This window comes from Colletes latitarsis, chromosome 10 (assembly GCF_051014445.1).
Source record: "Colletes latitarsis isolate SP2378_abdomen chromosome 10, iyColLati1, whole genome shotgun sequence".
Lineage (NCBI taxonomy): Eukaryota > Metazoa > Arthropoda > Insecta > Hymenoptera > Colletidae > Colletes > Colletes latitarsis.
This window is the reverse complement of record NC_135143.1, coordinates 31,545,745-31,573,591: the sequence shown is the minus strand read 5'-3', so window position 1 is coordinate 31,573,591 and position 27,847 is coordinate 31,545,745. Positions and strand designations below refer to the sequence as shown.

At 35.5% G+C, this 27,847-nt stretch overlaps 5 protein-coding genes across 9 annotated transcripts; 2 read left to right on the top strand and 3 right to left on the bottom strand.

Moving 5' to 3' along the window:
• Window positions 1-65: 65 nt before the first annotated feature.
• Window positions 66-9,366, top strand: LOC143346482 (cytoplasmic aconitate hydratase). The gene is made up of 15 exons (XM_076774605.1): window positions 66-115; window positions 952-1,044; window positions 1,123-1,289; window positions 1,457-1,602; window positions 2,181-2,574; window positions 2,657-2,828; window positions 2,969-3,186; window positions 6,796-6,955; window positions 7,086-7,306; window positions 7,421-7,577; window positions 7,646-7,881; window positions 7,994-8,130; window positions 8,212-8,359; window positions 8,536-8,702; window positions 8,968-9,366. Exons 1-15 carry the CDS (start codon window positions 109-111, stop codon window positions 9,221-9,223), a joined length of 2,679 nt encoding a protein of 892 aa, XP_076630720.1. The 5' UTR covers window positions 66-108; the 3' UTR covers window positions 9,224-9,366.
• Window positions 9,367-9,738: 372 nt separating this feature from the next.
• Window positions 9,739-11,946, bottom strand: LOC143346487 (F-box/WD repeat-containing protein 4). The gene is made up of 7 exons (XM_076774613.1): window positions 11,693-11,946; window positions 11,102-11,380; window positions 10,871-11,021; window positions 10,585-10,751; window positions 10,332-10,460; window positions 10,043-10,190; window positions 9,739-9,957 (listed from the first exon to the last, which is right to left on the bottom strand). The coding sequence occupies exons 1-7, from the start codon at window positions 11,890-11,892 to the stop codon at window positions 9,799-9,801; spliced, it is 1,233 nt and encodes a 410-aa protein (XP_076630728.1). The 5' UTR covers window positions 11,893-11,946; the 3' UTR covers window positions 9,739-9,798.
• Window positions 11,947-12,349: 403 nt separating this feature from the next.
• On the bottom strand, window positions 12,350-20,636 carry LOC143346292 (major facilitator superfamily domain-containing protein 6). 3 transcript variants are annotated; one of them, XM_076774261.1, is made up of 10 exons: window positions 20,569-20,636; window positions 15,842-15,947; window positions 15,472-15,770; window positions 15,019-15,349; window positions 14,566-14,756; window positions 14,337-14,473; window positions 14,072-14,187; window positions 13,728-13,973; window positions 12,983-13,129; window positions 12,350-12,845 (listed from the first exon to the last, which is right to left on the bottom strand). In XM_076774261.1, exons 2-10 carry the CDS (start codon window positions 15,897-15,899, stop codon window positions 12,826-12,828), a joined length of 1,545 nt encoding a protein of 514 aa, XP_076630376.1. In that variant the 5' UTR covers window positions 15,900-15,947; window positions 20,569-20,636; the 3' UTR covers window positions 12,350-12,825. The 3 variants fall into 3 exon arrangements, with proteins under 3 accessions (XP_076630376.1, XP_076630375.1, XP_076630377.1); XM_076774260.1 differs by lacking the exon at window positions 20,569-20,636 and adding an exon at window positions 16,044-16,183; XM_076774262.1 differs by lacking the exons at window positions 12,350-12,845; window positions 20,569-20,636 and adding an exon at window positions 16,044-16,183 and having other exon boundaries at window positions 13,097-13,175; window positions 13,696-13,973.
• Window positions 18,003-26,817, top strand: Tsf3 (Transferrin 3). 3 transcript variants are annotated; one of them, XM_076774257.1, is made up of 15 exons: window positions 18,003-18,716; window positions 19,067-19,175; window positions 19,553-19,686; window positions 19,773-19,900; window positions 20,580-20,724; window positions 20,812-20,969; window positions 21,912-22,033; window positions 22,114-22,259; window positions 22,707-22,956; window positions 23,107-23,255; window positions 23,753-23,929; window positions 24,007-24,105; window positions 24,479-24,612; window positions 24,785-24,940; window positions 26,627-26,817. In XM_076774257.1, the coding sequence occupies exons 1-15, from the start codon at window positions 18,575-18,577 to the stop codon at window positions 26,810-26,812; spliced, it is 2,235 nt and encodes a 744-aa protein (XP_076630372.1). In that variant the 5' UTR covers window positions 18,003-18,574; the 3' UTR covers window positions 26,813-26,817. The 3 variants fall into 3 exon arrangements, with proteins under 3 accessions (XP_076630372.1, XP_076630374.1, XP_076630373.1); XM_076774259.1 differs by having other exon boundaries at window positions 18,005-18,196; XM_076774258.1 differs by having other exon boundaries at window positions 18,005-18,621.
• On the bottom strand, window positions 24,948-26,516 carry LOC143346293 (isoaspartyl peptidase/L-asparaginase). The gene is made up of 4 exons (XM_076774264.1): window positions 26,355-26,516; window positions 26,016-26,244; window positions 25,584-25,924; window positions 24,948-25,510 (listed from the first exon to the last, which is right to left on the bottom strand). Exons 1-4 carry the CDS (start codon window positions 26,514-26,516, stop codon window positions 25,028-25,030), a joined length of 1,215 nt encoding a protein of 404 aa, XP_076630379.1. The 3' UTR covers window positions 24,948-25,027.
• Window positions 26,818-27,847: the final 1,030 nt, after the last annotated feature.

Sequence of the window (27,847 nt, the reverse complement as noted above, 5' to 3'; positions counted from 1 at the left end):
ATGGAAGAAAACTCCTAAACATATATTCCTACCACCCTGTATAAATTCTATCACGTCGTACGTTGCATCGTAAGCAAACTGGACGACGTGACTGCTACAGTGACAATCATGGCTGGTAAGCGTAAAGATGTGTATTGTTTGCTCGTAGTTATTTTAAAAACGGTTTTAAATATTATCAAAAATAATGCGTGTCGTCGTTAATTTAGTACCTTAATATAATCGTTTTTTCGAAAACAATGAAAATATCACTATAACTATTATAGTATTAGATTTGCATAATATTATGCATACCGTTTTAATTTTAGAGAAAATAGTGAAAGATGAACGTTTTCAACTCTGTATTCTTACATTATTTTCTAATGACAACGCGTAGCGATATCGAATTTATAATTGTTCTGTTATGTGAATCCAAAAAAAATTTATTATAAAGTAAGAATAAAACGTGACATTTGGCACAAGTCATGATACTATCAATTATGACACCTGTTACATGTGACAAGTGCATTGCAAAGATACTTTTTGCACATTCGTTTATTTCCGAATGGTATGTTAAATGTTACGTTTAAACGATAATTTTCAATACACCGGCTCGTCATCCGCTCGGTAACACGTTAATTTTATTTATGCGATTAATTAAATGAAACGTGGCATAATTCTAATTAAATCACGTTTATCCTTTAGAAATAATAAAGTGTAACGATAAAGGAACAAATTTACGTGTTCCAATATAAAGATACAAATGTAAACAAGATAATTATTTCTCAGAGTATGATACTTAAAAACGCATATATACTATGTAAACGAATTATTGTATTTGTAAAATTTCCAATCGAATTTAACCAAAAGGGTTATTCTATAAATACGGATCTTTGTAATATTTAATTTATTCTGCAGGAAATATTGTTTAATATAATTTTAATATGAAAAACAATAAACTTATTTTATTTTCAGTTGGAAATCCATATGACCACTTACTGAAGTCCATTAAAATTGGATCTAAAGAATATAAATACTATGACATTGCTAATCTTGGAAAGAAATATGGTAAGTGTCTAGATATTATTAAAGAATGCCATTGATTATGAAAGAAATGCAATCGTTAAATTTAATCATCTTTTACAGATAGGTTACCATTCTCAGTTAGAGTGCTCCTTGAAAGTGCCGTTAGAAATTGCGATAATTTTCAAATTTCAAAATGTGACGTAGAAAAAGTATTAGACTGGGAAATTAACCAAACTCGTGAAGAGGGTATAGAACTGTCTTTTAAACCATCCAGAGTAATATTGCAAGTAGGTGTCAAATTTCGTTAAATGTTTTTTTGGCTTGCACACCTATCGAATTGACAAAAAAATCTTATGCGTGCATAGTATGCTTGTATTAAAATCATTTATAATTGAACGTTTAATAAATTACATAAATTTTTTCTAAAATCCTATTTAAATTTCATTATAAATAGGACTTTACTGGGGTGCCGGCAGTAGTGGATTTTGCAGCTATGAGAGATGCTGTTAAACAGTTGGGTGCAGATCCAGATAAGATAAACCCTATCTGCCCATCAGATCTTGTTATTGATCATTCGATACAAGTTGATTTTGTTAGAAGGTAAATTATACTCTTATTACATTCAATTAGAGATGTTTGAGAAAATTATCTTCTTCATAGATAATATGTCTTTGAGTAAAATCGTACGAATTATACTTGACGCGGGTTCGAAAGAGACTAAAAAGATCCACAGAAGATTAGGAGCATAAGTAATCTTAAATACGTATTTCGTTCTATGTAACATCTTAAAACCAAGTATGGTGATCTAGCGTATAGATTTTAAAGTATATGCAAAATATAGTTAATAGTTGGAAAAATAATTTTCAATAGATCGATTGTAGTCATTTAGATTGAAAACCGATTGCAAAATCAATTTTTCTATGGAAGTCGAATATTCTTACATTCGACTAGAAAAATAAAAGAATGAAACAGATATCAAATTATGAAGATAATTTGTTATTTTTCACTGTAATATAAAGTAGTTACGTAATGAGGATCCAAGTCTAAAACCAGTTGTGCTTTGTTTAGAATTAAAAACGGTGGAAAGATAGTACGCAGACATTAAAAATAATGATAGTACTAGCCTTATCAAGTGAGAAAGATAAGTATTTTGACACGCACATCATCTTCTTTTCTAGCAATGATGCTGTGAAAAAAAACGAAGAGATAGAATTTGAAAGGAACAAGGAACGATTCATGTTTTTAAAATGGGGAGCTAAGGCGTTCGAAAATATGTTGATTATACCTCCTGGAAGTGGAATAGTCCATCAAGTTAATTTAGAATATTTGGCAAGAGTTGTTTTCGATACCAATAGTTTGCTCTATCCTGATAGCGTAGTCGGAACAGATTCTCATACAACTATGATTAATGGCCTTGGTGTACTTGGTTGGGGTGTTGGAGGAATCGAAGCTGAAGCTGTTATGTTAGGACAAACAATATCGATGTTATTACCGAAAGTTATAGGATATAGATTAGATGGAGTCCTAAATCAGTATGCTACTTCGACGGATCTTGTTCTCACGATCACGAAGGTATAAATTTTCAAAACACACAGTACAAATGGAATCATCAGTTGCAATTACTACATTCGCAGACATTTTCATGTACTTGCAGAATTTGCGTCAAATTGGAGTAGTTGGAAAGTTTGTAGAATTTTTTGGACCCGGTGTATCTCAACTAAGTATTGCAGATCGTGCTACGATATCGAACATGTGTCCTGAATATGGCGCTACAGTTGGATTCTTTCCAGTCGATCAGCAGAGTTTAATGTACCTGAGACAAACAGGTAAATAATAACTATTATATTTTGTTTACGAATTTTGTAATTATTTAATTCTAATATATTCCGAACAAGCATCCTATATAAATAAAATGTTTAACACTTAATCTTGAACGGCGAAGAATGTAGTTGTCTTAATTTTCTAGGCAGAAATGAGGACCATATTAATAGAATCGAGAAGTATCTAACCACTGTACGGATGTTGAGGAACTATGATGACGAGAACCAAGATCCCATATTCTCAGAAATATTCACTCTGGATCTGTCTACCGTGGTGTCCAGCGTCAGTGGTCCAAAAAGGCCTCATGATCGTGTTTCCGTCGTAGACATGAAAACCGACTTCAGGAACTGCCTTACTAACAAAGTAAGAATTGTTTAAAAATTAATATTTTCCACGACGGTCAATTGTTGAATCAAATGTGCCGATGTCGGTGGTGTAAGCATCTAATTGCAGTGCAGATTAATTGGCGATGAACAGGCAGTATTCGTATGGGACAAACATAACCCAGTGACGATCGATCAGTACCGTCAAACGGGATCACGTTCATCTCATGCAGTACTTGCAGCTACATAAACAAAAGTGTTGTTTCCCGTGCGTATCGAAGCGTGACGTGTTCTTTGTTGTTGCGGTGGCAAAAAATGAAAGACTCCCAGGTAACTACTGCTGTGATATGAATTCTTATAGTGGACACATCGCAGCAAGAGTTCCTCCGAAATCTTTCATCTGAAAGCCGTTGTCTGCGGTGTATGTTCAAAGCAGAATCTTGCCCATTGGTTACATGGAAGACAGAAAGAAGTTTGCTTTACCTTGTTTATCATTGGCGAAGTTCTCTTGCATGGTTCAGCGTGGTTCGTGAGGCTATGTCTCCGTACATTTTGCCTTGCTGATCTAGCTTTATGATCTTTCGATACACCATACAGTTAGATCACCAAAGAAAAATAAACGGGACGTTTCGGAATTCGCCGAAGGTTGACGGACGATTACAGTTCCACGGGATGATTAATCTCGTCATCAGGGACGAGTATTTCGATCTAGTCACGACTTCGTGCCAGCGTTGCACTAGACGAATACTTCGTCTCTGATAATAAGAGGTCCAATGTTTTGCGTTGAGATTGAATAACCATCGATGAGTCAGGGGCGGACATTGGATGAATCCTACCCGGTGAGGCTATTTTATTTCAACCACACCGGACGAGATTTCATCCAACAGCAGCCTTTGTTGCTGCACACCTTGTGTAGTATAATTCTTGTAGTTAAATTCTTCGATCGAAGGAGAAAACTGCCTTAAGAGTTGCTTGGTAAACTTGGAATTATCGACGAATTACAAACAAGTTGGAAAAACGACGATAGAGAAAAATGTTTTGTTCACGAAAATGAAACGTATTAACTGTCACTATTGCGTTCAACTTCCAATACGTAAGAAAAACCGATACCAAAGCAGAAACGTGGAAACCGCACTCTGACTTGAACCACCACGACCGTCGTTGACCATTTGCGCTGTTAATTGTACACTGATGAACTTTCACGCTCGTCAAGCTGCCTTTATACGTGCCCGGAGTACCTTCTCCCCCTTCCAAACCATTTTCTAGCGGTACATCCTCGCCAAACCGGCAAACGTTTCACAAATTTCCAATATCTCCCTAATACAATCAATTTTCTTTTGCAAAACTGTTTACGCACTCCTAGCTTTCGTACTATAAACAATCAGAATGAATAATTTCAAATTTTTTAATTTCTAAATACTTGATAAGGAAAAATGAATATTCCCATTTGTTTAAAGGAGTATTTTGATGGTCTAGAAGATAAATTTTTAAACTTATTATTTGTTTCACAAATTTAATCATAATTCTGCCATAGTTTCAAAGACATATACTGTAAAAAAATGGAAAAAAGGAAAAGTCGACATTTTCCAACTTCTTGGTCAGAAAACATCCCCTTAAGATAGAATATTTAAATTGTTTCGTTCGGAGTACGGAGACGTCGTTATTCAGAAGAAATTTGAATAGATGATAACTGATGGAAAACCAAACGACTGATCGATTATTATATTTCAGTGTTGAAGCAATTGGCTACGCGTTGAATCAAATTGAAAATGGTAATCGCGCGAACGTGGTAAAGCTATAACGAGCGAGCGCCTGTGATTTTAAAAACAAGGGACCGCGATCGATTTCTATTGAAAGATGTTCAACATCGGAATCACGTTACTATGCTATCACGGCAAGGACATTGCTGAAAACTCATCCACGTGAATCATAAAGAGCTGACGTTTCTCCGGCGTGAAATTCAATACGTTTTTGTCGCCGTTCTTTTTTGGATTCTCAATTGCTCGACGTTCATACGAAAATTTCTGAATTAAAGTCAGCCTCTTATTTAAGTATATGTATACGTTAAACACTTTTCCGTGGCCCGTTTTAACTACCTTACCCTGTATAGCACGCGTTTTATTTACTATTGTTCAGTATAAAAGTAACAGTATCCAAAATTGATATTAAGTGCATACTGCATAACAGAATAATATTTTATGCTTACTTGATATTTAAGATTCGAATACCATAAATATTTTTATATTAAATTTTCTATATATCGGATGCTTTATTAACATAATAAGTAACGAATAAATACTTAAAATGTATTCCACGATAACAGTTAGAAATATTTTTTATATTTCACTAATCGCAATAGTATAATTTAGTAATAAGTAGACTGAATCTTATAAATTTATGGCGTACATTAAATATGGAAAACATACAAAATAGTATGCAGATAAATATTTCATAAATTAATATAGTAATATTAATGTTTTATTTTATAGTTACCGGCGATCGATCGATCTTGAATTTCGCGAAGAACGCGAGCCACTGTATTCGATGAAACCACGAACGTCGCGTGTAACCTCAGTAAAATTGCTGATACGACGACATCAAGTTCATTTTGCAAAGCTATACACATTTTGTTGCAAACTGTCGTCGTTCTTACGTACAGATATTCGCTATGCTTCGTATTGCAACTATTGGTCTTGACTATCGAGTTACCGTCATTCTTGTCGATCTTTTGTAATTATGAATTCCGTACATTCGCATTCGCAATTAGTAATTGAGAAAGTTCGAGAACAATTAGTAATTGCAAATAATGTTACAACGGCTTGATAAATTTTCTGCGTGCCGTTAAAGTTTCTGTTACGGTAAATGTCCTGCCATTAAAAGGCCCCCTCAGACCATTTCAGTTTCTTGAAATGAAAAGAATAGGGGAAGTAACAGTCCTCGGCGGCTATAGAATTAGTGAAAGCAACCCTCGGTGCGAGGAAAGGCCCAACCGATGACGTCGACTGTCTAAAAATACAAAACAATGCGTATCCCTCACAGGCCAAGGGTCACCCTTGAACATATAGACGTCGACTTCGATTCACTTTCCAGGAAGTAATTATAATGCCTCTAATAGCTTTCCAACGAGTTCGTAAATGAGTATCATAATTTAAAGAAAATTCGAACCTCGCACAGAACACGATATCAGCGGTGGTCTATTTTCTATATGTATACGCGTTTGCAGAATTTATTTAAATACTGTAGCTGCGCATACGGAACTGTTTTATAGAAATTTTACAGAGTTTCTATAATTTTGTATTAAGATTCTCTATAGATAGTAAAATATTATTTCGTTAAGGTGACTGTGAAACAAACATAGAGCTGCTAGTTTACCATGTAAAAATGCTTTTTCAGCAGATCATTCGTCGGATAATGAATTCTAGATGGATAAAGGTCATTCACATTCTCGGGTCGTAAAATTTTAGTGAATGAAGATATTCAGGTGTTCGCTGTGAAACGGCTCTTATTATAATTTGTTGTAGAACTTTCTTTGACGTTTATGTGGCAACATTTAGTGTATAAATGTAAAAATTTATTAAAACTTTTGAACCTGTTTTCAGAATATAGAATGAACGTATTACAGGGAACAATAAAGGATTTTCGTTTTCAGGTAGGATTCAAGGGATATGGCCTAAGCCCTGCAAAGGTGGATTCCGTAGCCATGTTCGAATTCGAAGGCAAGGATTACAAATTGAGGCACGGTTCGGTGGTTATTGCTGCAATTACAAGCTGTACTAATACTAGCAACCCCAGTGTTATGCTTGGAGCAGGTAAATGAAACCGTAGAGTATAAACGTTTTTGGTAGATGCATATTAATTTTCAATTGAAATTACACGCTTTCTACCTATTTTTATTGCCGCGTTGAACATTACACTAAGCGGGCATTGTTTAAATTGTAGGTCTGCTTGCGAAAAATGCCGTCGAGGCTGGTTTGACCGTCGCTCCTTACATTAAAACATCACTGTCCCCGGGATCTGGCGTCGTTACTTACTACCTGGAGGAAAGCGGAGTGATTCCTTACCTGACAAAATTAGGGTTCGACATTGTCGGTTATGGATGTATGACCTGTATTGGTAATAGCGGCCCTCTCCCTGATGTTATTGTCGATACTATTGAGAAAGTAAGAACCTGAAAACCCGAATGATTTAGACGAGCAAAGACGTAGATGAAAGCTATTTGAAATTACAACTTGCCATACTCTACTTTAAATCGTTGTGCTTTTCTATTGTATTAGAATGAGCTCGTATGCTGTGGCGTCCTATCTGGCAACCGAAACTTCGAGGGCAGAATTCATCCTAATACACGAGCGAATTATTTAGCATCGCCATTATTAGTAATCGCCTACGCCATTGTTGGAACAGTGGACATAGACTTTGAAAAGGAACCACTTGGTAAATATATGACTTGGCCTGAACCGTGTGAATCATTGCAAAGCTATAATACTATTGAAAATTTTTAGGTCGCCGACCAGACGGCACTCCGATATATCTTCAAGACATCTGGCCTACAAGATCAACCATTCAAGCTGTAGAACAAAAATTTGTGATCCCGGCTATGTTTAAAGAAGTTTATAGCAAGATAGAAACGGGCAGCAATAGCTGGATAAAATTGGTCGAGCCTGATGGTAAATTATATCCGTGGGATTCATCGTCCACCTACATCAAGAGTCCACCGTACTTTACCAATTTACGAAAGGTTTATTTAAACTTTTATTTATTAACCTTTGATACATTGTTGCGATATAATTATCGATTCAATTAAAATAACATATTTCTTTGCCAATTTATATTATTTTGATTATATTTAGGAAATACCAATATTGGAACCAGTGAGAAAAGCGCGCGTTCTTCTAAATCTTGGAGATTCCGTTACGACGGATCATATTAGTCCAGCTGGTAGCATTGCACGTAATTCCCCAGCAGCGCGATACCTCGCGAGCCGTGGGTACGTTTAATGTACAATTTAGGAATTATGTAAACGTCCAAGTTTCTTTGAAATTATTTTGCTTTTAAATTTTATTCGTAGACTGACGCCGAAAGAATTCAATTCTTACGGGTCACGAAGAGGTAACGACGCTGTGATGGCACGTGGCACATTCGCTAACATTCGCCTGGTAAACAAGTTCATTGGAAAACCTGGACCACGTACTATTTATATTCCCACTAACGAGGAGGTACGTAAGAAACGTAATGAAAACCCAATTTATAGTAATATATGTATTTATTATAAACGGAACAACAACTTACAAAAATATGTTTTATTTCCAAACAACGTTGCGGGGAACAAACGTGTCTTTCGTTTGAAATAAAATTGACCAAGGTGTTAACATGATTATTGTTTGATTTGTAGATGGACATTTTCGATGCAGCTGAAAAGTACGCGAAAGATCAGACACCGTTAATTATTCTTGTTGGCAAGGAGTACGGATCTGGATCTTCTAGAGATTGGGCTGCGAAAGGACCTTATCTTTTAGGAATTCGAGCGATTATAGCGGAATCTTACGAAAGAATACACAGGTAAATATGATCTTCTATTTTTAAACGGAGGATTATTTTAAAGATAATTTTATTCAATATCTTTGATATAAATTGCGCGTTTTATAAAAAGTGATGTTTCAGGCAAAAATTGAAACCACTTTTTGTACAGTGGGTAATTTATAAGAAATTTTCATTTATAGAATAATTTTTGAAGAAAAGAAGCTTTTATTGTCTACGAAACGTAGAATTTTCAAGAAAATTTCACGTTTAAGGATATTTTATTACCATTTCTATAATTTCCCAGGTCAAATTTAGTAGGTATGGGTATTATTCCGCTGCAGTACTTACCTGGACAAAATGCAGAATCTTTAGGGTTGACCGGTCTAGAGGTATATGATATAGTGATTCCCGATAATTGCCAGCCAGGCCAGAAGATTACCGTTACCACCGACGATGGCAAAAAATTTGAAGCAATCGTACGGTTTGATACGGACGTTGATTTAACGTATTATAAACACGGTGGCATTCTAAATTACATGATTAGAAAAATGATTAGCTAGGAGTTAAACTTACTTAACAAAATACTTAATTTTGGGTTTGGATTTTACAACATATAACGTATGAATGTATCTACATTCTTTACAGTAAAAGAAGTAAGTTATAAGAAATACGGTATTGCTTCTTTTCCGATAAAACATAAAAAGGGCGATGGTACAGAAATATTAATTCAAGTTGGATATATGTATTTATTTTTACGTATTACAAGTTTTTAGTTGAATTATTTAAAAACTTCGAGAACTGTTATTAATAGACATTTCTTAATAGTATCATTTATTGCGAATTTATAGTTAAAACAAATATAAAAACTTGGTGCATCGAACAAATTTAATTTTTTATATTTTATAGTCATTGTTTTAAATAAATCGTGGAAAAAATATATTTATTAACGTAATAAAGTGTTAATAATTGTTTCAGTGTGACTCGCTTTTTAAACCTATAACTTAAGATTCCAAATTATAAAGTGTTTAAGTTTATGGGAATCCTAGAATATCTTTTTATTTTTGTATATAACAAGTTTTAGTTCTAAAGTTTCACAGTTTTCAACATTTATTCATTCTAAACAATCCAATGTATATTAGTATTTAAGAATTTCTTTGTAATTAGTCTCTTCGTACGAATATCCCGAAAATGTAAATTCAACTAAATGTTGATCCATTGCTCCATATAAATGAGTACTATCGAAACTCAAACAGTAAACGGGACTCGTCATTCTGCATAGATCCATGAAATAGATCTGCAAAACAAAAATGAAATATAAACAGTACTGTATAATTATCAAGTTATTGAAGAATATTGTTTAAAAATATTCAACTACTAACTTGTATGTAATCTTTATATCTTTGATCCCAAAGAACAGCTTTGGAGTTGTATTGTGTTCCACTGATCATACTGTACCGATAATCTGACGATAAACAATATATAGTTGCATTCGTTGGATCTGACCATGAATATACACATGTTCCAGTTCTAAAATGATATCGATTATTAAAATAAAATCTGACAATGACTTTAACATTGCACTTATAACTGTAAAGCGAATTTCTTGTTGTTAAATAACTATGAAATTAATTTTTAATTAATATCCTGCAATTCGTTTGAAATAATTACCTCAAATCCCATTTTCGAATGTAAGTGTCATATCCGCACGTAAGCAGAATCTGTGGATTATCCCAAATCATGTCTAATATTCCTGCCCCCCTTTGCCAATTGTATTTCAGTATATCAGATTGGCTGTAACTGAAATGTTTTTGTTATACTATCGGACCTTTCATGACTCTGAAAATATATAAAAGATATCTGTATACTGCACGCATTTTCGACCATTTGCTTATACGTAATTAATACGTAAACTATAACGCACCATTCGAGATCAAATATGTGAAGCGGGGGGCAGTTATTATTTCCGGCTGAACCCACGGCAAACTTTTTACCCATTGGATCGGCAGAAAGAGACCACACTCTGTCGGTAATGTTTATAGTCGTTAAAGGTACATTTAAGATGTTCTGGCCAACAGGAGGTCTCCAAACCTAAACATTGACATTTTTTAATGTTACATTAGTAAAGAACTAATAATTTATAACGTGAATTACACCGTTCAATGCAAATCTTCTACAATATTCAACAAATTGACCTTGTAGAGTATTACCTTCACTGTTCCATCCCCAGAACCTGATATAATTGCCTCTCTAGTCTTATCTATTCCATTTATGTCGTAACTGTGTGCTCTGCTTATGTTGCAATCAAAATCTATAAATTTGTAGCTTCTTGATTTTGTCCAGAATTTTATACTACCGTCTCTGCAATATAATTTATAAATTTAATGCAAACCGTATGACAGTGTATGTTAAATATTGTTAGTAATAAAAATCCTTAATACCTGTGCCCAGTTACAATGCATTCGTTTCTGACAATGAACTTGCATATGTCACTGCAGACATGAACTCGAAACAAAAGTTGATTGCTTTTGTGCATGGACTCGAAACGTTTGAAACAGCACAATTGACTTCCACCGCTCCACCATAAAGTGTTGTTGGTTAATTGTATCCATGGCATGAATTTCGTTTTCTGCGAGAAGATAATCCTCTTTTCGTATCTGCCGTATTGCCAATTGTGCGAAACATGCCATTTTTTCCGTAAACATAACAGTGGGTTACACCTGTGCAATTTAAATAATTTACATTGAATGGTAGAATTCAGATTTATTGCCAGCATCGAATATCTATGCGCGTAAAAAAATCTGTAAGGTTTAGTATTTTTTTAAACATTAGACGTTACAGCATTACGATAAAGTACAAAAATAAACCATCGAAATAAAAAATACGCTTAGTGATTTGTAAATTAATGCATATTGATATATTCAGAATAAATAAGATGCACAAATGCAGATACGTCGTTCGTAACTAACGATTCTGTTAATAATATAATTACGATATTTGTTAAAAAAAAGATCGAGTATAACCTAACGAACCTTTCACGAAATTTTCTCGAAATTTGATTCGTTACGATCGGTTGCTTGCTCTTCTTAGCCCAAAGCGTTTCTTCGCGCACGATATCGTAAAATCGTGTGCATACTTCACTGAGTCGTACCAAATCGAATGCATGACAGTAATCGAAAATTAATATCAAAATCTCAGTTGGCAAAGTGTTTAAACGCCACGAATCTGCCATTTTTGTCGAACTAATTCATGCGACGACCGCGCATACAACAGCTGTTGAACTTCGTGTAAAAACTTTTCCAATCACCTATCTCGTTTTCGCAAAGTTTAAAATTTACGGACGAAATATAATAAGCTAAACCTTTGTAAAAAATTTCCTATTATCAAAATATAAATAGTTCAGATATTCGACCGATCTTCCTCTTTAAATTTAAGTTCAATAAATCGATTACTCATATGAAAATAATGATACAATTTCATTATGCGATAATGTAAAGCCTAATGCTTCTTCGTAAACATCTTGATTTTATAAGAAAAATTTACACAGCAAATAGGGTATTTAGATTTAGAGTTTTGGATTCGGGTTTCATGAAAAATTATTTTTTATTTTCATTTGTAAAACATTAACTTATACAATATAAAAATTGTAAAATCTATAATTGTAAAAAATTATTCGATAAGAAATTAAGGTCACCGTTATATTTTTAATCGAGATTAGATATTTTTAACTTCGTTTCAACGACCTGCTACACGATAACTTTCAAATAACATTAAAGGAAAGATATTGCCACAATATTTGAAATAATTCGACGATATATGTATAATGTTGGCACGATCACCTTAGTGGCCTATTTAGATCTTTATTAGGCGTAGAACAGCCAACTGCCCTTTGATTATGTCTCAGAATTCAAAGGTCCTGCGTGACCTTAGTCAATGATCCAAAAGGGAAAGTGGTGCTTATAGTACAATATCTTCAAGACGTTTTGAAAGCCTGGATCGAACGTTCATAAAACGCTTATAAGAGACACTTATGTTATAGGGGTACACAGTAAAGTATATACATGTAGTAACTATTCATTTTATGACGATCATTACTGCATTATTTATAACAAATTTAGTTCTTAGCAGTGACGCACATATCGTTTGCCTCTTGAGGCAGTTTCCATTACACATTGTTTTTCGTGTCTATAAATAAAATAAATAAAATAAATCAAATATTTAGGGATTAAAATTAAAGTGGTCAATGATCGAGATATATCGAAAACGATTAGAGATTAGAGAATAATTCGTTACGTCTAATTGAAGAAATATTTTTATTATACCGGGCGTTAAATGTTTCAAATACACCAGATGTAAAAGAAGGTACATGAATGCAGATATAGCGGCGGTTAACGAAAATATTCGTAATGTTGTTACGCCTCCAAATATTTCATATAAAACTCCACCTATCAGACTACCTATTGCAAAACCTGAAACAGAACAATACCGTATTGTATATAGGGTGTTCGGCCACCCCTGGGAAAAATTTTAATGGGGGATTCTAGAGGCCAAAATAAGACGAAAATCAAGAATACCAATTTCTTGATTCAGGCTTCGTTACAAAGGTATTAACAATTAAATTAAAAAATTTTAAATCGTTCTGGAAAAATTATTTTCGGTTGCGGGGGTCAATTACAATCATTTTTTATGAATACACATATCCCCGAAATCCTACCCTCCTTCGAGAAAAAAATTCGGGTAGGTGGTGAAATTTTTCGGCGGAAAAAAAATTTTTGTAATCGTTCTAAAAAAATTATTTTCGATTGCAAGGGTCGATTATAATCATTTGTTATGAATAGATATACCCCCGAAATCCTACCCAGTTTCGAGAAAAAAATTCAGTACTGGCGGAACTTTAAACGTTAATAACTTTTTAACGAAGCCACCATCAACAAATTGGTATTCTTGATTTTCGTCTTATTTTGGCCTCTAGAATTTCCCATTAAAATTTTTCCCAGGGGTGGCCGAACTCCCTGTATAAATGGGTATTAAAGACAGTAGTGGCTCTGTTTTATAAAATTTAATTACCAAAACCGTCATCCATGCCAGCTACGATTCCCTGAACAGTGGCCGATGTACCGATTGGGGCGACTTTGCTTGCATATGCAACTATCGTTGTATAACAAAGCGCATAAGTTGGTCCTTGCATAAATAATTCTATCGAAATTACCCACCACGGATTTGACGCCAAAGAAATTAAATAAAGGCGTAACGCGTAACATGCGAAACAAAATGTAAAGGTATACCCGAATCCCAGTTTTTTTAAAATTTTACCTGTTTAAAAAAAGAAGGTATCGCTGCATTGAAAGATTCTGATTGTGTAAAAGTAAAAAGTACATATGTATATAGATAGAGAGTAATATAAAGTATACCTGAAAACGAAAAGAATATTACTTCGCCACCCAAAGTTTCTGCAGCAACTGTCAAACCTTCTATTAAATTAATTTCATTCATATGGCCAGTTACTTTAGCCAGATCTTCTAAATACCTGTTGAGAACGTATTGTTTCTATGTAAATGTGATTACTTTCTGAGTGTCTGTTATCCTACAACGTAAATTTTATATTTTCCAAAGTATTTTATTTGTTAAAAAAATATTTAACGAACAGCAGGCATTTAAAGAAATGAGACAAATTACCAAAATAAAAAATAAATCATGAAGCTGTCAAGAATGCCAGCAAGTGTCGCAAAGCAGAGAAATATAATTATATGTTTTAATTGTAAAAGCTTATAAACGTCTTTTATTATATTTGTGGACTCTCCCATAATCGGTAGCTGCAAGACATGTTTTTTATCAATTACAATATTTAAGAAAGTTATAGTACAATATTGATTAATTGTCAGTGAAAGTTGCGTAAAGTACTCACTTTTAATTTTCTGCAACAAAGTAAATCGAAGAGTGAAAATACAAAGACAAATAAAAATGCAGGTGTGTAAATCTTTAGGGATTTTCCTTTGGACCAATAATCCACTGTACAGCCAGCCAAAAGGGCAGAAATTCCAAAACCTATCGTTCCCCAAACGCGTTGTCTACCATATCCCATTTCACCACCTGCTCCTATAAATTCATTAAATTAATAAAGAAAATAAATAATACCAAACGCTGACAAGGAATATTCACAAAGTGTTCTTCCCTGATTTTAATATCGGTAAAAACTTTACTAAACAGGTAACATACTCGTAAAATTACCGTAATCAATCCCTTGAGTAAAATGACTCGACGCGTGATCGACCTTGAAAAGAATATGTATCCAAGAGTAATATTTGGTGAATGTTCCTTGTTAGTACAGAATTATATTACAAATATAGTTATGTTATACCTAGTATATCAAAGCAAACCGCGTCGCTTATACTGTTGGATACGTTAAAACCAATATTGCCAAGGCACAATAAAATGACAAAGCCCCAGAAAGTAGAAGATGTATATAGGCAATACTTTTCTTTGAAATTATCACAGGTAACGTTGCAATTAATATTCTCCGAACAATACGATGTAGCATTTACATCCATTAAACACGTAGTATTTGAGGAAATGCTTGCTGCTCCTTCAACTGCTTGAAATAGCATTGGTGTAGAAAATGTATCGTTAATACAAGTCCAGTGACACACTGTTGTCTTTGCTCCAGTACATGAATCTAGTCTTGAAATGTCCTTAAATAAATCAAGAGTCATAGATATATATATTTAAGAAAGTCAAGAATTTGTGCTCATAAGATATCATGAATGTTTGACTTTATATAAATGAGAAACTTTCAACGGTCGTAAAAGCTTACTTCTGACAAGCAATGTGGTAACGATACGCAAGATACATTAACGAATGCATGGTCTGGTAAGACTGGTCCCAGTATTGCTGGTAAAAAATACATGCAAACAAAACAAGCACTCGTAGTCGCTAGTAATACCATGAAAATGGCTTTTCTCCAGGAATCAAAATAATCAACAAGAAAACCAAAGGCTGGCTTTGCAATTAAAAATAAAATGGGTAAAATGGCTGTAACGCTGCCCATAACTAATATGGATACTCCGAGTTGTTTACCATAAACTTGTAAAAATGGAAGAATTGGACCCATTGCTGGAACAAGAAATGATGTGTAGGCATCGTATCTGTGTTGATGCAAAATATTATCGTATAATTATATTTACCTGCCATGAAGAAAAAGTAATGTGCCTTTATAGGCAACTGTTTGTAATTTAACTTCATCTTTTTTATGATTCCAAGGTGATCCAATAAAATATAAAGATGTTGACTCTGATTCAACAGACAGAAAATACAATATCATAGAAACAGATATAGCTTAAAAATAGAATTCACAAAATTTGTATTAAAAGTGTGCAATCTATTTACCGAAAATATATTGGAAGTTTTTTGATATAGAAAATTCACATTGGATTTGATGAAAATTAATCTCGGCTTGTGAGATTATTACTGTGACAATTGTTGCCTCTTGTTCTGTTGAGAACTACCGAAGCAACAGACATCTTCTGTATACTGGTATACGATTATCCGACAGTTGCTATAACATGTAATCTTCGTCTGCTCGTAACATTGATTTGTTTTAACGCATTTCATGCGAAAGTAGTTAATCTACTGTATCAGACGAGGTTAACATAACGCGGTAGTACCACAGTGGTACAGCGATATCAACCACGACGGCCATTGTCTGATAATGTATGCCCATACTCAACACCTTCCATGTCAGATGATAGAAATAAGTTTGTAAACTACATCAAGAAACAACAATAAACACTAGATTTACGAACATTGATTGTATCTATTGAAACCTATCTTGTTGGTAATTATATTAAAATCCGATTTTTAACAAATTTAAATATACATACATATGCATATCCGTATGTGTAGTTTCGAAAGGCCCTGATGGCCGATCGATATAAAATTTACCAAAGGGGGAGGGGAGAAGTACGGATTTTGAATATAAAATTTTAATTTCGAGTAATTAATAGTTTCCGAGAAATTCGGTTAAGTTTGGCTATTTTTCATCTCGGAACGAGTGCGATGCTACACATATTTAGGTTAGATTAGAATAGTATAAGGTATAGTGCTAAAAAGGTAACGTATATGTATGTACATATTTTAATATAAAATATGGTTTTGATGCATAGTTATCGATGATGATTAGAGCGAACAAACTGCATTAATCATTATCAACAGATATTACAACGCCCCCGTTAATGCTGTTTACAATTATCTCTATCGCAGGAAGCCTATGTTTCACAAAACAAAGAAATTATACAGTCAAGTTACGAGGAACCGATTATTATAAAAGTATTTCGGATACTCTAAAAGAGTATTTCAATATTATATGTATCCAATTTACTTGAATGTTCAATAGATTATGATTTAAAAGTTCACGGAAAATATTTATCAAATAGACGGAATGTTTATTATACCTGATATTTACTTCTATTTCAGTTAACAGGAAATCAAAATCAATGTTAAAAGTTGCCACTAAACAACTTTATCGAAAAAACGAATGAGATTAAAATTATAAGTATTTATAAATTTTTGTGACAAGCTGGAACACTTGCAATTTTCAGAAATGACACTGCAAAATTGCCCTGAAGTTGTTAGTCAATAATAAAAAAAATTCTTGGAGTGCGGATTAAGTTTGTTGAGATATAGTGATCAGATGGTGGAAACACTGGAAATTATAAAACGGGTATTTTGCATTTAAATCGTTTTACGACAGTGCTGACTCATCGGGAAAACACACGGAAAATATAAAGTAAAACGTGGGGATAACATATACAAATCTACAAATAGATAAATGTCCTTATAGATTATTGCATCAATAAAGACATGAATCATAAATGGCGTTCTCGAAGCCCTGAACGTTGGGTGTAATAAGTGTCGAGACCCCATTGTTTCCAACGAACAATCTAGCCAAATTGTATTCGAATAGTAGCAATAAAACCAACATATAGGAATCTATTCTTGACATTTTCTCGATGGAACAGTTACACTTTTATCTTTGTACAATGAGTAACAGATAAACAGTCTTTTATTTATTACTCTAGATAAGAATTTATCTTACCTTATTACTGCAGGTATATTGCTATACTATTGCAAATACAATTGTAATATTTTGTATTGTATGGAACTTTAGGCAGGATTTAATTACGTCGCTGCATAGCTGCGTCTGATGGAGATGCGTCGAACGAATGCGTGTAAGACCCCTTCCATCTTTTGGTGAATTCGCGTGTGGCGTCATACTATTGAATTAAAAACGCTCGATGTCGCCGAGTCGGTCAATCTATTTCTCATAATTCGTTCGTTCGCTTCTGATTCTCTATCTTGTATTCTAAACACGGAACCGTGCCGGAGATCAGCCAGCAAATTGATCGTATACGGAGATACATCGACAAAGCAAACCAGATAATTGTTGGACTTAAACGTTTGTTGGCGGCGCTGTAACTCGCAGCTTTTCGTTACACGTGTATTTTTCTTTGAGTGTCGTCGTGTTGCGAAGAATTTTCAAGGTTAGACGAAAGTGGTTGGAACAACTTCTACCGACTAAAGTTAATCGTTACATATCATTTCGTTGCTTCGAACGATTGTGATCTAGAAGGATGATCCTTAACTCTACTGTGATTTTATACATACCTATTTCAATCGAAAGGTGTCTTTTGACACTTTTGCATTTGGATGTAAATAGCCGTGGAAATATTTTTGCAAGTTAATAGAAATAGTGTTGAATCAGAATTTATTAAAGTTTTATCGACCGTAATCGCGTTTCAGTGCAAGTGTCGATTGTATCGTTATCGATCTAGCATTTAAATCGTCAAGTATGATCGAGTGATAAAAGAGTCACGTGTAAACTTTTAATTGTGAAAACAAACGGTGATTAAAAGCTTAATATGTATATATTCCTGAAGATCATGCTGATTGGATGGATATCGAAAATGTACGTTCGATTGTTTCTTTCACTTATCTTTCTTGTGTTCATCTGCCAACGTGCTAACGCTGATAAATGTAAAGACTGTAGAGAAACTTCTGAACGTGAGTAAGAAATCTTTACCAACGATAAAAGTATATCTACATATAGTCTTCGACTACTATTTCTACACAGTTAATTTTCCACGATTCGTCTCCAATCCCTCCACCTTCTTTCTCCCATATTTTTCGCTCAATGCCCGTGTCTCAATGAAACCTGATCCAGCAAAGAAGGAAAGAGGATAAAGAAAAGAAATCATAGCGTCTCGACGTACTGTATCCATCTCGCTTCCTCTTATTATCCTACCATTTTCTTTCTCTGTCAAGCAGTGTACGGGTTCAATTCTAAAAATAGTACTTTTCCTCAAAACGCTTTATATTTTAACCATGACGAATGGAGAAAACGAAACTTTCAGTGAAACTATGCGTCGTCGAGAGCGTGCACACGGCAAAAGACATCCGTTCTCTCTGCCCGCAATTGTCTTCCATGTCGAATCCAATAAAATGTGTTGTGACAACCGATAGGCGAGTATAACAAATTAATAGGAATATCGATGTGTCGTGTATAGTCGCGTGAAGCAAGTATAGCGATCTTGTAAAGAGCCAAGATACTCGAGCCCTTAAATGTCACGCAGGTTGTCAACAATTACGAGTGATACTATAGTCAACAAAAAGATAACAAAGGTGTACTATTTAACAGGCCTGAATATACTTCAAATAGATCGCTATATTTGTATTCGTTTAATTAAAACTATTCAACCATTAATTATAAAGCTTCTTTGCGGAAACAACAACGTGGTTTCGTAATATTTTACAAGCATTCATTCTAACGGTTTTTTAAGCATCCGTCGTAAAACTTTCGCCATCTTTTTAACGGGAAGTCCCAAATTACGTTCACTCAGGTCCAATTGCCTGCGGCAGTTGGCCATGGGCCTTGCTGATTTTACTGTTTTGGAACCAGAGGATCTGATCGTTGCAACCGCGTACAGAGAGTTCGACATTCTAGTCACCACCGAACTAAGACTATATCCAAACGGTAATTACAAAATGAATCGTACCGCGAAAGGGATTGTCCAGAATTTATGCTCGACAAGTTCTTTGAATACGAAAATCAACGTTTAGAAAAGCAACGTTTCGAGATGGTGGTTTTAACCAACAAAAACGTGAAAACCATATGGGACATTAAGGACAAAAGGTTCTGTCACCCTGGGCACGATACGACTGACGAGTGGACCAAGGTTTTCTCTACGGTTAATATTTTCATGATCGTTTACCAGAGTCGGGCAAATTTTATTTACGAATAAAAGTATTACGTGCGTTCGTAAACACTAATTTATATTTTATTGGTAAATTCATTCGTAAATTGGAATCCACCGACAGATCTTTACAAAAGTCAGTTTACAAATGGATTAAATATTTTTATTCGTTATACGCGAATAAAATTTGTCCAACTCTGTTGTCTATCGCATAAACCGAGCCGGTGCTATCATAAGGCTAATTCGGATGAGATACTACACGTGATGTGATAGTGCTCTGTTGAAAATGTAGATAACAGATAAGATAAATAAATTCTTGAATATAAAATTTATAGCGATATAGTTCTCATCCTTGACGTTAGATAGCCCCACCAAATTCTATATGTTAATATTGCAGATACCTACGCACATTCAAAATCTGGACTAACGATTTCATCATAATTTTTACTATTTTTATTCAATCCGTGTGAAATTTTGTCTAGTCGCTTTTTACGTTTCGACGAAAAGTACAGGCTTGATCGTAAGAACAGAGATAATCGTTAGAATACACCTCTTTTTTTTCTTCCAAGAGCTCAATTAATCACAGTTTGAGAAACGTTCGTTAGAGAAATAATTGAATACGTTCAAATCGGACATACCATACGAGATCCTTTCTACCTTACCTCCGTTACAGTATTTCGAGAAATGGATAATGCCTAGAGAGTGCGATCCGGAGAAGACGATGCAGGAGAACAAAGCGAAGGAAACGTCGAAATTCTTCAAGTCGGCGTGTATCGCTGGTCCTTGGTCGATAGATACCAAATTGGACGGTTCATTGAGTACGTACTCTGTTTAAGATAACATACCAACCGAATAAAATGCGATCACATTCCCGTTAGAAACCGATGAATACTTTTTTCTCGTAGAATTGACGTACAAAAATCTTTGCGCCGCGTGCGACGATCCCGTTAACTGTAACTCGAATGATAAGTATCACGGACGCGAAGGAGTTTTATTGTGCCTTACTGATAATGCAGGTGACATTGCATGGGTACGATTGGACGATGCTCTCGAGCACTTCAAGGTACGAGTAATCAAGTAACGGTTATCGTTGCTCTACATATGATTAGAAAACCGTCTGATCGTCGTATGGTATATCAATTGGTCCATCGAGTTCATTGTATACAGGGTGTTCGGCCACCCCCGGGGAAAAATTTTAATGGGGGGCTCTAGAGGCCAAAATAAGACGAAAATCAAGAATACCAATTTGTTGATTCAGGCTTCGTTAAAAAGTTATCGACAATTAAATTCAAAAATTTCAAATCGTTCTGGAAAAATTATTTTTGTTTGCAGGGGTCGATTACAATCATTTTTGGTGAATAGACATACCCCCGAAATCCTACTCACTTTCTAGAAAAAAATTCGAGAAGGTGTGAAATTTTTCGACGAAATTAAAATATTTCAAATCGTTCTGAAAAAAATATTGTTAGCTGTGGGGATCAATTACAATTATTTTTGGTGAATAGACATACCCCCGAAATCCCTACTCACTTTTGAGAAAAAAAATTCAGAACTGGCGGAACTTTAAACGTTAATAACTTCTTAACGAAGCCACCATCAAGAAATTGGTATTCTTGATTTTCGTCTTATTTTGGCCTCCAGAATCCTCCATTAAAGTTTTTCGCAGGGGTGGCCGAACACCCTGTATACTATAAATATGGAGTTGGAAAGGGTGTTTCTTTCAACCCTTTTCCAGTTCCATGCATCAAATTGAATAGTTATTCGGAAGAAGCCCTGTCTTCTAAAGTCTTCTAAAGCCCTGTTTAAAGACATTTAAATTTGAAACTTTTTCGTTTATAAAGTTGTAATACAAAATTTTTCGAAATCTCATTAATATTTAAAATTCAACAGATTATTAAAATCGTTTACAATTTATTTCTGTCGTTACGGCGCTGGAGAAATGCGATCTTTTAATCACTTTGACCAGCGTAACGTGAACGGAAAATTAATAAGATAGTGTACGTAGGAAGAAAAAATCGACAAAGACGATTACAATTTCCTTTGCCCCGATGGTACAACGAGGCCCATGAAATTCGACAGACCCTGCGTGTGGATCTCAAAACCATGGCCGGTGGTCGTTGCTAGATCGTTAGTAAAGATATCGCTATAGTCAAAATAGATCCAACTATCGATACATTATCTTTTAAAGTGACTTTTCGTTTCACCAGAGAGACAGCAGCAAACGTTCAACGGATAATGGGTTCGTTCGAGGCAGAGAAGTCTGGCTGGGTCTTGCGTACTTTGTTGGAGAACTATCACCCAATGTCGGTGAACATCGATGCTCCGGAAACGCCGAAGGACTATCTGATAAAATGTAATTGACAACTAATTTTAACATCGAAGAAAAAATTACTCGCGATACAAGGTCACATAAAGGTCACGTAAATCGTAGATCATTCTAGCCTCTTATGAAAAATAAGGTTGACTTTGAAAAAAAAAACTTGTCTATCGTTACATGTACTTCTTAACATTAGAACTACCAAAGCAGTCAAAATGACCTATTCGTGATTCCTAATGAAACTGATAAAAAATTTACTCGTCTGAATTTTTGAAAATTTACCGTAGTTTTCTGTAAGAGTATGAATAAACACTTATTTCCATTGCATTACACGTTTCTTCACGTATCTATTGTTTTAATTTCTTTGGTATAAATAAGTATGCTATAATTGTCGGTAGTTCTAGCATTAAAATAGTGTAACTTTGTCCTAGATGATCCTTTCGTACGATGTTAGAGTACAAGATTAATGGTGTTCGATTATAGTTCCTGCTTTGTATGGTGCGAACAACACCGCAATAGCGTGTCGACCATCAAGAAGCGTACGATGGTGCGTCTCGTCAAAACTGGAGGACAAAAAGTGTCAATGGCTCAAAACAATTTCCTTCGTTTATGGCGTGGAGCCGACGATTTCCTGCATACGGGAGCCAACGAGAGCATTGTGCTTGAAGGCGGTTGAAACCCAGCAGGCGGACATATTCGTCACCATGCCAGAGGAAATGCTCGATGCTAGAAAGTGAGCAAAATTGTGATGAAACGATTCGAATCTTCATAGTCTTAAAAACTTGGAACCATTTCAAAGCTGAGATTCGAAGTGCTCGTTATACTAATCCTAGTGTCTATGGAAAATAGAGTGTTCTCTGTAGCGTCTACGGTGGTGTTTCAGGATGCGTCTGAAACCGATCCTACAGACGACATTCAAGAAGAATAACGAGTTCGACAGAATTGTGGCTGTCGTCAAGCAGGATTCACAGTTCCGCAGCTTAAGGGACCTCAAGGGAGCCAAGGCATGCTTCACTGGATACAAAGACGTCGGTGAGGATAAGTGTTCAAGAATCACATCGCCAGTTTACCCCTTTCTGAGCAGTCTTGAACAAAATTCAAACAAAATTTTCTATACAATGTTGACAAAATACAGATTACCCCTTTGCTGCATATACAAGGTGTTCGGTCATCCCTGGGAAAAATTTTAACGAGAGATTCTAGAGGGCAAAATAAGATGAAAATCAAGAGTATCAATTTCTTAGTCGAGGCTTCGTTAAAAAGTTATTAAAAAGTTTCAAATCATTCTGAAAAAATTATTTTTGGTGAATAGACATACCCTTGAAATCCTACGCAGTTTCGAGAAAAAAATTTAAGTAAAATTAAAAAATTTTAATTGTTCTGGAAAAAATATTTTTTGTTGCAGAACTTTAAGCGTTAATAACTTTTTATTTCGGCCTCTAGAATCTCCCACTAAAATTTTTCCCAGGGGTGGTCGAACACCCTGTATAGAAGTTAACTCGTTATAAAAAATCATTTGTTTCTTACAGGATGGAACGTCTTTGTAGCTATTTTGAGGAATATTTCGAATACGGATTCTAAATGCTCGGATTCTGACTACTGGGATGCATACGCAGTTGGAAAATTTTTCAGGGAGGGCTGCGTTCTTGGATCAATAGACAACCACGCGGAAATTCCATATAATTTGTATTCCCTGTGCAAACAGAGTAGGTGAACGCGTGCTGCTGTAATCAGAATGAAACGACGATTGAAATACTGATTAAATAGCGAAACGAATTTATAGCAGGCAGAGTCGGAGACGACATAAAAACTTTCAACTGCTTATCTTCTGGCCTTGGAGACGTGGCTTTTGTCAACTTGAAGAATATCGAGAAAAAGATCGGTATAAATTTATTATACAATGCATCGGTAAAACGAAATTTTGCATAATGTCGGTCCAAGGTCGCTTTTTTATCTTTATAGTAGCGTTGTTGAAACAGTTTTGGAGTTTCGCGTTATCTAAGATTGCGCCGCAGTTTAAACTATAAATGCTAGGTATACAGTTACTTGCTTTAATATTGAAACACTAAGATACTTTTAAATTAAAATTTTTTTTTACAACTTATTTATTATAGACAACAGAAAAATAAGAAGTTGTTTCGTAATTGCAATATTTTCCAAAGTTTGTTATTCGAAAAAAATCATATTTTTTTCAAATTTCTAGACCAGATCTAACCCTTTAAATGTTAAATAAAAAAACGTTATAATTACTGTAGGTAATTTAAACTCAGAAATTGGATTTGAACGCTTCCTTTGGGAGACCAATCGTGATTACCGAACACTATGCCTCGATAAAGAAGACGATTATCAAGGACACGTATGCGAGCTCGCGTGGACGCCATTAAGCACGGTAATTTTCTATTATATCTTTATTAAAGTTAAGCTAATTTTTATTGTAATAAATCCTACGCAAATACAAATTATGTTTTTCAAATAAGCAAAAATTTAACGCCTTCTTTTACTCTGTGCATGTAAGACATGAAATTATCAAATAGCAGCGTTGACTTGTATATTACTTTTAGATCGTAGCACACGAAAACATGTCGGACTTGAGGCGCGAAGAAATTTACACGATGCTGCTGGATATGGATGATCTTTTTGGAGTTGGTTTTAAGGGCAGAGTACCAGCGTTCTCCATGTATGGACCATACGATTCGAATTACAATGTTATATTTCCGGTATGTAAAAATATAAAATCATCCACTACGTGCAATAATTATTTTCGAAATATCAAGCTTATACGAAAATGTGTACAAAAAATCGTTTCAATCCTCGTCAGAAGTGTTGCACATGCAATCTAGGGGTCGCTCGAGGATAGTTACTTTTTCCCAATACTTTTCGTTTTGCGTCACTCCGTAATAAACGTAACCGTGACGACAAAAAGCCCAAGGAAAGTGCGTACACTTAAACGAAACGCAAGGATCGCCTTTCGCGTTCAACGCAACGGCGCCTATATTTGATTCCCCAGTTTCCGTTTCGAAGTTCTCTAGTTCTGCGCGAATCGAGTAATCGATCGATGCATCCGCAGACAATCTTTGTATCATTTTCCGTGCTGGCGCGTAGGAATAAATCTTAGTATCGTTTCCGGAGACGGAAACGCAACCATCTTTGTCCGCGTAGATACCGCAGCCAATCACCGTGCCGATCGCGCTCACAGAACCAATAGGCTTTCCAAGTTCTCCCGCCGTCGAGGTACCGCTTGCTAACCGTCGTTTTCGATCGTACGCGACTGCACCGACCGCGCTAACCTAAAACGTGAATATTTTTAATAACTTACGTTGATCGGGCATTTAAATTTCGAAAAAGCTTAAAAATAAACACCTGCAAAAAGGCTGGTTCGTCCAATAATTCGGCCGAATCGATCGATGACGCGCAATAAGGATTTGCTTCCCCTTCGTCTGATCGTATCACGACGCATTCCGAATCGCAATCTTTTCTTTCTTCGTCTTTCCATTCGCTTTCGTCGCAATCTTTATCGTTGAATAGACTCGCACGATCAGTGCAGTATTCGTAAATTTCTTCGGCCGTATAGTGCGATGTCATGGATTCATGTACGTTTAATGAGCCCGGTGGTAAAATTGAAATTCCATTATTCAAGGCAAACTTCTGAGCGCCATTTTCGACGATCAGAATGTGTTCTGTGTTCTCCAATACTTTTCTTGCTGTACAGTATGTGATATTTTTTCGATTTAAGCGTTACTTTTGATAATTAATCATCATGATTTCTAGCGAGTCACTGTATTTGAAACGAACCTAGTGCGATAGGATGTTCTATGTCACGAACAGCACCCACGAAACCAGCATCGTTTATAGTAACGATAGCGGCATCGGTAACGACTTCGTTATTAACGTCCAAAGAACCTCCTTTCGCACAATTGAAATACGGTTCACTTTCCATGTAAGATATTGCTTTCTCGACCGCATCTACTGCTGATCGACCGTTTATAAGATCGCTGTACGCCTCGAGTGCCGCATTTTTAACCTATGCAAATTCATAGAGAGTCTTATTTTTCCTAATCGGCAGTTTAATTCGCGATCCCATTAATTTGGTTCCATTTATATAATGTTTCTTAAAAAGATAATTCGTGTAACCTCGATTAGCATACGATTACGTTTCTTTCGTGGAATCGTTCCCGCTCCTCCATGAACTACTATAACCGGATCTACGTGTAGACGAGGTTTCTTTTTCTCTGGTTTGGTTTCTGTTTCGATCCTCGCCAAAATCTGATCGATCCAGGAGCAATAATCGCACATCGTTCGTATATAACGTAAAATTTGTTACAGTATAGATCAACAGAAATTTATTATTTAACGTGCGAGTTAATACGAGACGCTAGAAACAAATGCAAATGCCCTTTTTACAGGGAGAAACGCAACATCTACAAGCTGACGTTCATCAGATGCAACACATACTAAGTTACAACGATGTTATCGACGAAATTTTAAAACATGTCCCTTGCAGTGGTGTAAGAAATTCAAGCATTTATTATAGTAATATAATCGTTGTATATATTTCGGTTCTTGTTTTCAATAAATTGATGTATGTCTAATGGTGGATGTTCTTTCGTCGTTGCATAATAATTTTATATGCCAGTCGTGGGGTTCAGAGGTGCCAAAAGTGCACCGAAGTTGCTCTCTCACACTATGTCAGATCACGCGTACATGAGCTCGTAGAGTTTCGGAAAGTCGACAAAGGCAAACTGACGCATGCCCTCTTTCTCGATTCTCCGAAGCTGCCCGAAGTAATTTCGGACCGCCTCGTGGGAGTTGAGAGAGAAAGGCTAACATTTGCCTGAAATCGGAACTCACGTCAATGGCATACGATTTGGAATCTCGACTGCCCAGGCATTTTTACTTTGCGACCTATCTAGGCTAACATAAGCAAAGTACCCCCCCACCCACCTATCATATTTTAACTTTTCAAAATCAAAATACTTTAAGTACTTTGCATTTTCCTACAGTCCTCTGCTGACCGCTTCTGACCACTCCTGGAATTTCTGACAACGTATAACGATTACGACTGGTTACTGTTAGCCTCTCCCAGCCTCTGCTGGCCTCTGCTGACCACCGCTTATATTTCTGACAACCTATAACGATTACTACTGACTTCTGCCTGCCTCCGCTGGACTCTGCTTGCCACTGCTTGCCACTGCTAGCCTCTGCTGACCACAGCTGACCACCCCTGATGCTTCCGACAACGTATAACGATTACTACGCGTTACTGCTTGCCCCTGCTGGACTCTACTTGCCTCTGCATGCCTCTGCTGACCGCTGCTGACCACTGCTGACCATCGCTTATATTTCTGGCAACGTACAACGATTACTACTGGCTACTGCCACCCTCTGCTGATCTTTGCCAACATCTCCCGACGTCAGTTGACCATCGCTGACCATCGCTGACCAACGCTGACCACTGCTGACCGTTGCTGACAACTTGTCACATGATGTAATATAATATAATATGTTTATATGTATTAAAGTTTTGTATAATGTAAATCTATGACAATAAATGATATAATTTCAAAGAATTCTATGTATTCTCATCATTTTTTACCCCCCTTTCCAAATTTCCCGCCGCCAGGAAT

What these genes read in the sequence shown, in the direction of transcription:
- LOC143346482 (XM_076774605.1), top strand. An exon ending in TAATCTTGGAAAGAAATATG is followed by an intron (nt 1,045 to 1,122) that starts GTAAGTGTCTAG and finishes CATCTTTTACAG; the next exon opens with ATAGGTTACCATTCTCAGTT. An exon ending in CAGTGTTATGCTTGGAGCAG is followed by an intron (nt 6,956 to 7,085) that starts GTAAATGAAACC and finishes TTTAAATTGTAG; the next exon opens with GTCTGCTTGCGAAAAATGCC.
- LOC143346487 (XM_076774613.1), bottom strand. Translation starts at nt 11,892, where the DNA reads ATGGCAGATTCGTGGCGTTTAAACACTTTGCCAACTGAGATTTTGATA. An exon ending in CTGGGGATGGAACAGTGAAG is followed by an intron (nt 10,752 to 10,870) that starts GTAATACTCTAC and finishes GTCAATGTTTAG; the next exon opens with GTTTGGAGACCTCCTGTTGG. An exon ending in CACATATTTGATCTCGAATG is followed by an intron (nt 10,461 to 10,584) that starts GTGCGTTATAGT and finishes AAAACATTTCAG; the next exon opens with TTACAGCCAATCTGATATAC.
- Tsf3 (XM_076774257.1), top strand. Translation starts at nt 18,575, where the DNA reads ATGTATATATTCCTGAAGATCATGCTGATTGGATGGATATCGAAAATG. An exon ending in ACTAAGACTATATCCAAACG is followed by an intron (nt 19,687 to 19,772) that starts GTAATTACAAAA and finishes ATCAACGTTTAG; the next exon opens with AAAAGCAACGTTTCGAGATG. An exon ending in GAAATGCTCGATGCTAGAAA is followed by an intron (nt 22,957 to 23,106) that starts GTGAGCAAAATT and finishes GTGGTGTTTCAG; the next exon opens with GATGCGTCTGAAACCGATCC.
- LOC143346293 (XM_076774264.1), bottom strand. Translation starts at nt 26,516, where the DNA reads ATGTGCGATTATTGCTCCTGGATCGATCAGATTTTGGCGAGGATCGAA. An exon ending in GTAATCGTATGCTAATCGAG is followed by an intron (nt 26,245 to 26,354) that starts GTTACACGAATT and finishes GAATTTGCATAG; the next exon opens with GTTAAAAATGCGGCACTCGA. An exon ending in AGAACATCCTATCGCACTAG is followed by an intron (nt 25,925 to 26,015) that starts GTTCGTTTCAAA and finishes CATACTGTACAG; the next exon opens with CAAGAAAAGTATTGGAGAAC.
- LOC143346292 (XM_076774261.1), bottom strand. Translation starts at nt 15,899, where the DNA reads ATGAAGTTAAATTACAAACAGTTGCCTATAAAGGCACATTACTTTTTC. An exon ending in TGGCATGGATGACGGTTTTG is followed by an intron (nt 13,130 to 13,727) that starts GTAATTAAATTT and finishes GTTCTGTTTCAG; the next exon opens with GTTTTGCAATAGGTAGTCTG. An exon ending in TTTGAAACATTTAACGCCCG is followed by an intron (nt 12,846 to 12,982) that starts GTATAATAAAAA and finishes TTTTATTTATAG; the next exon opens with ACACGAAAAACAATGTGTAA.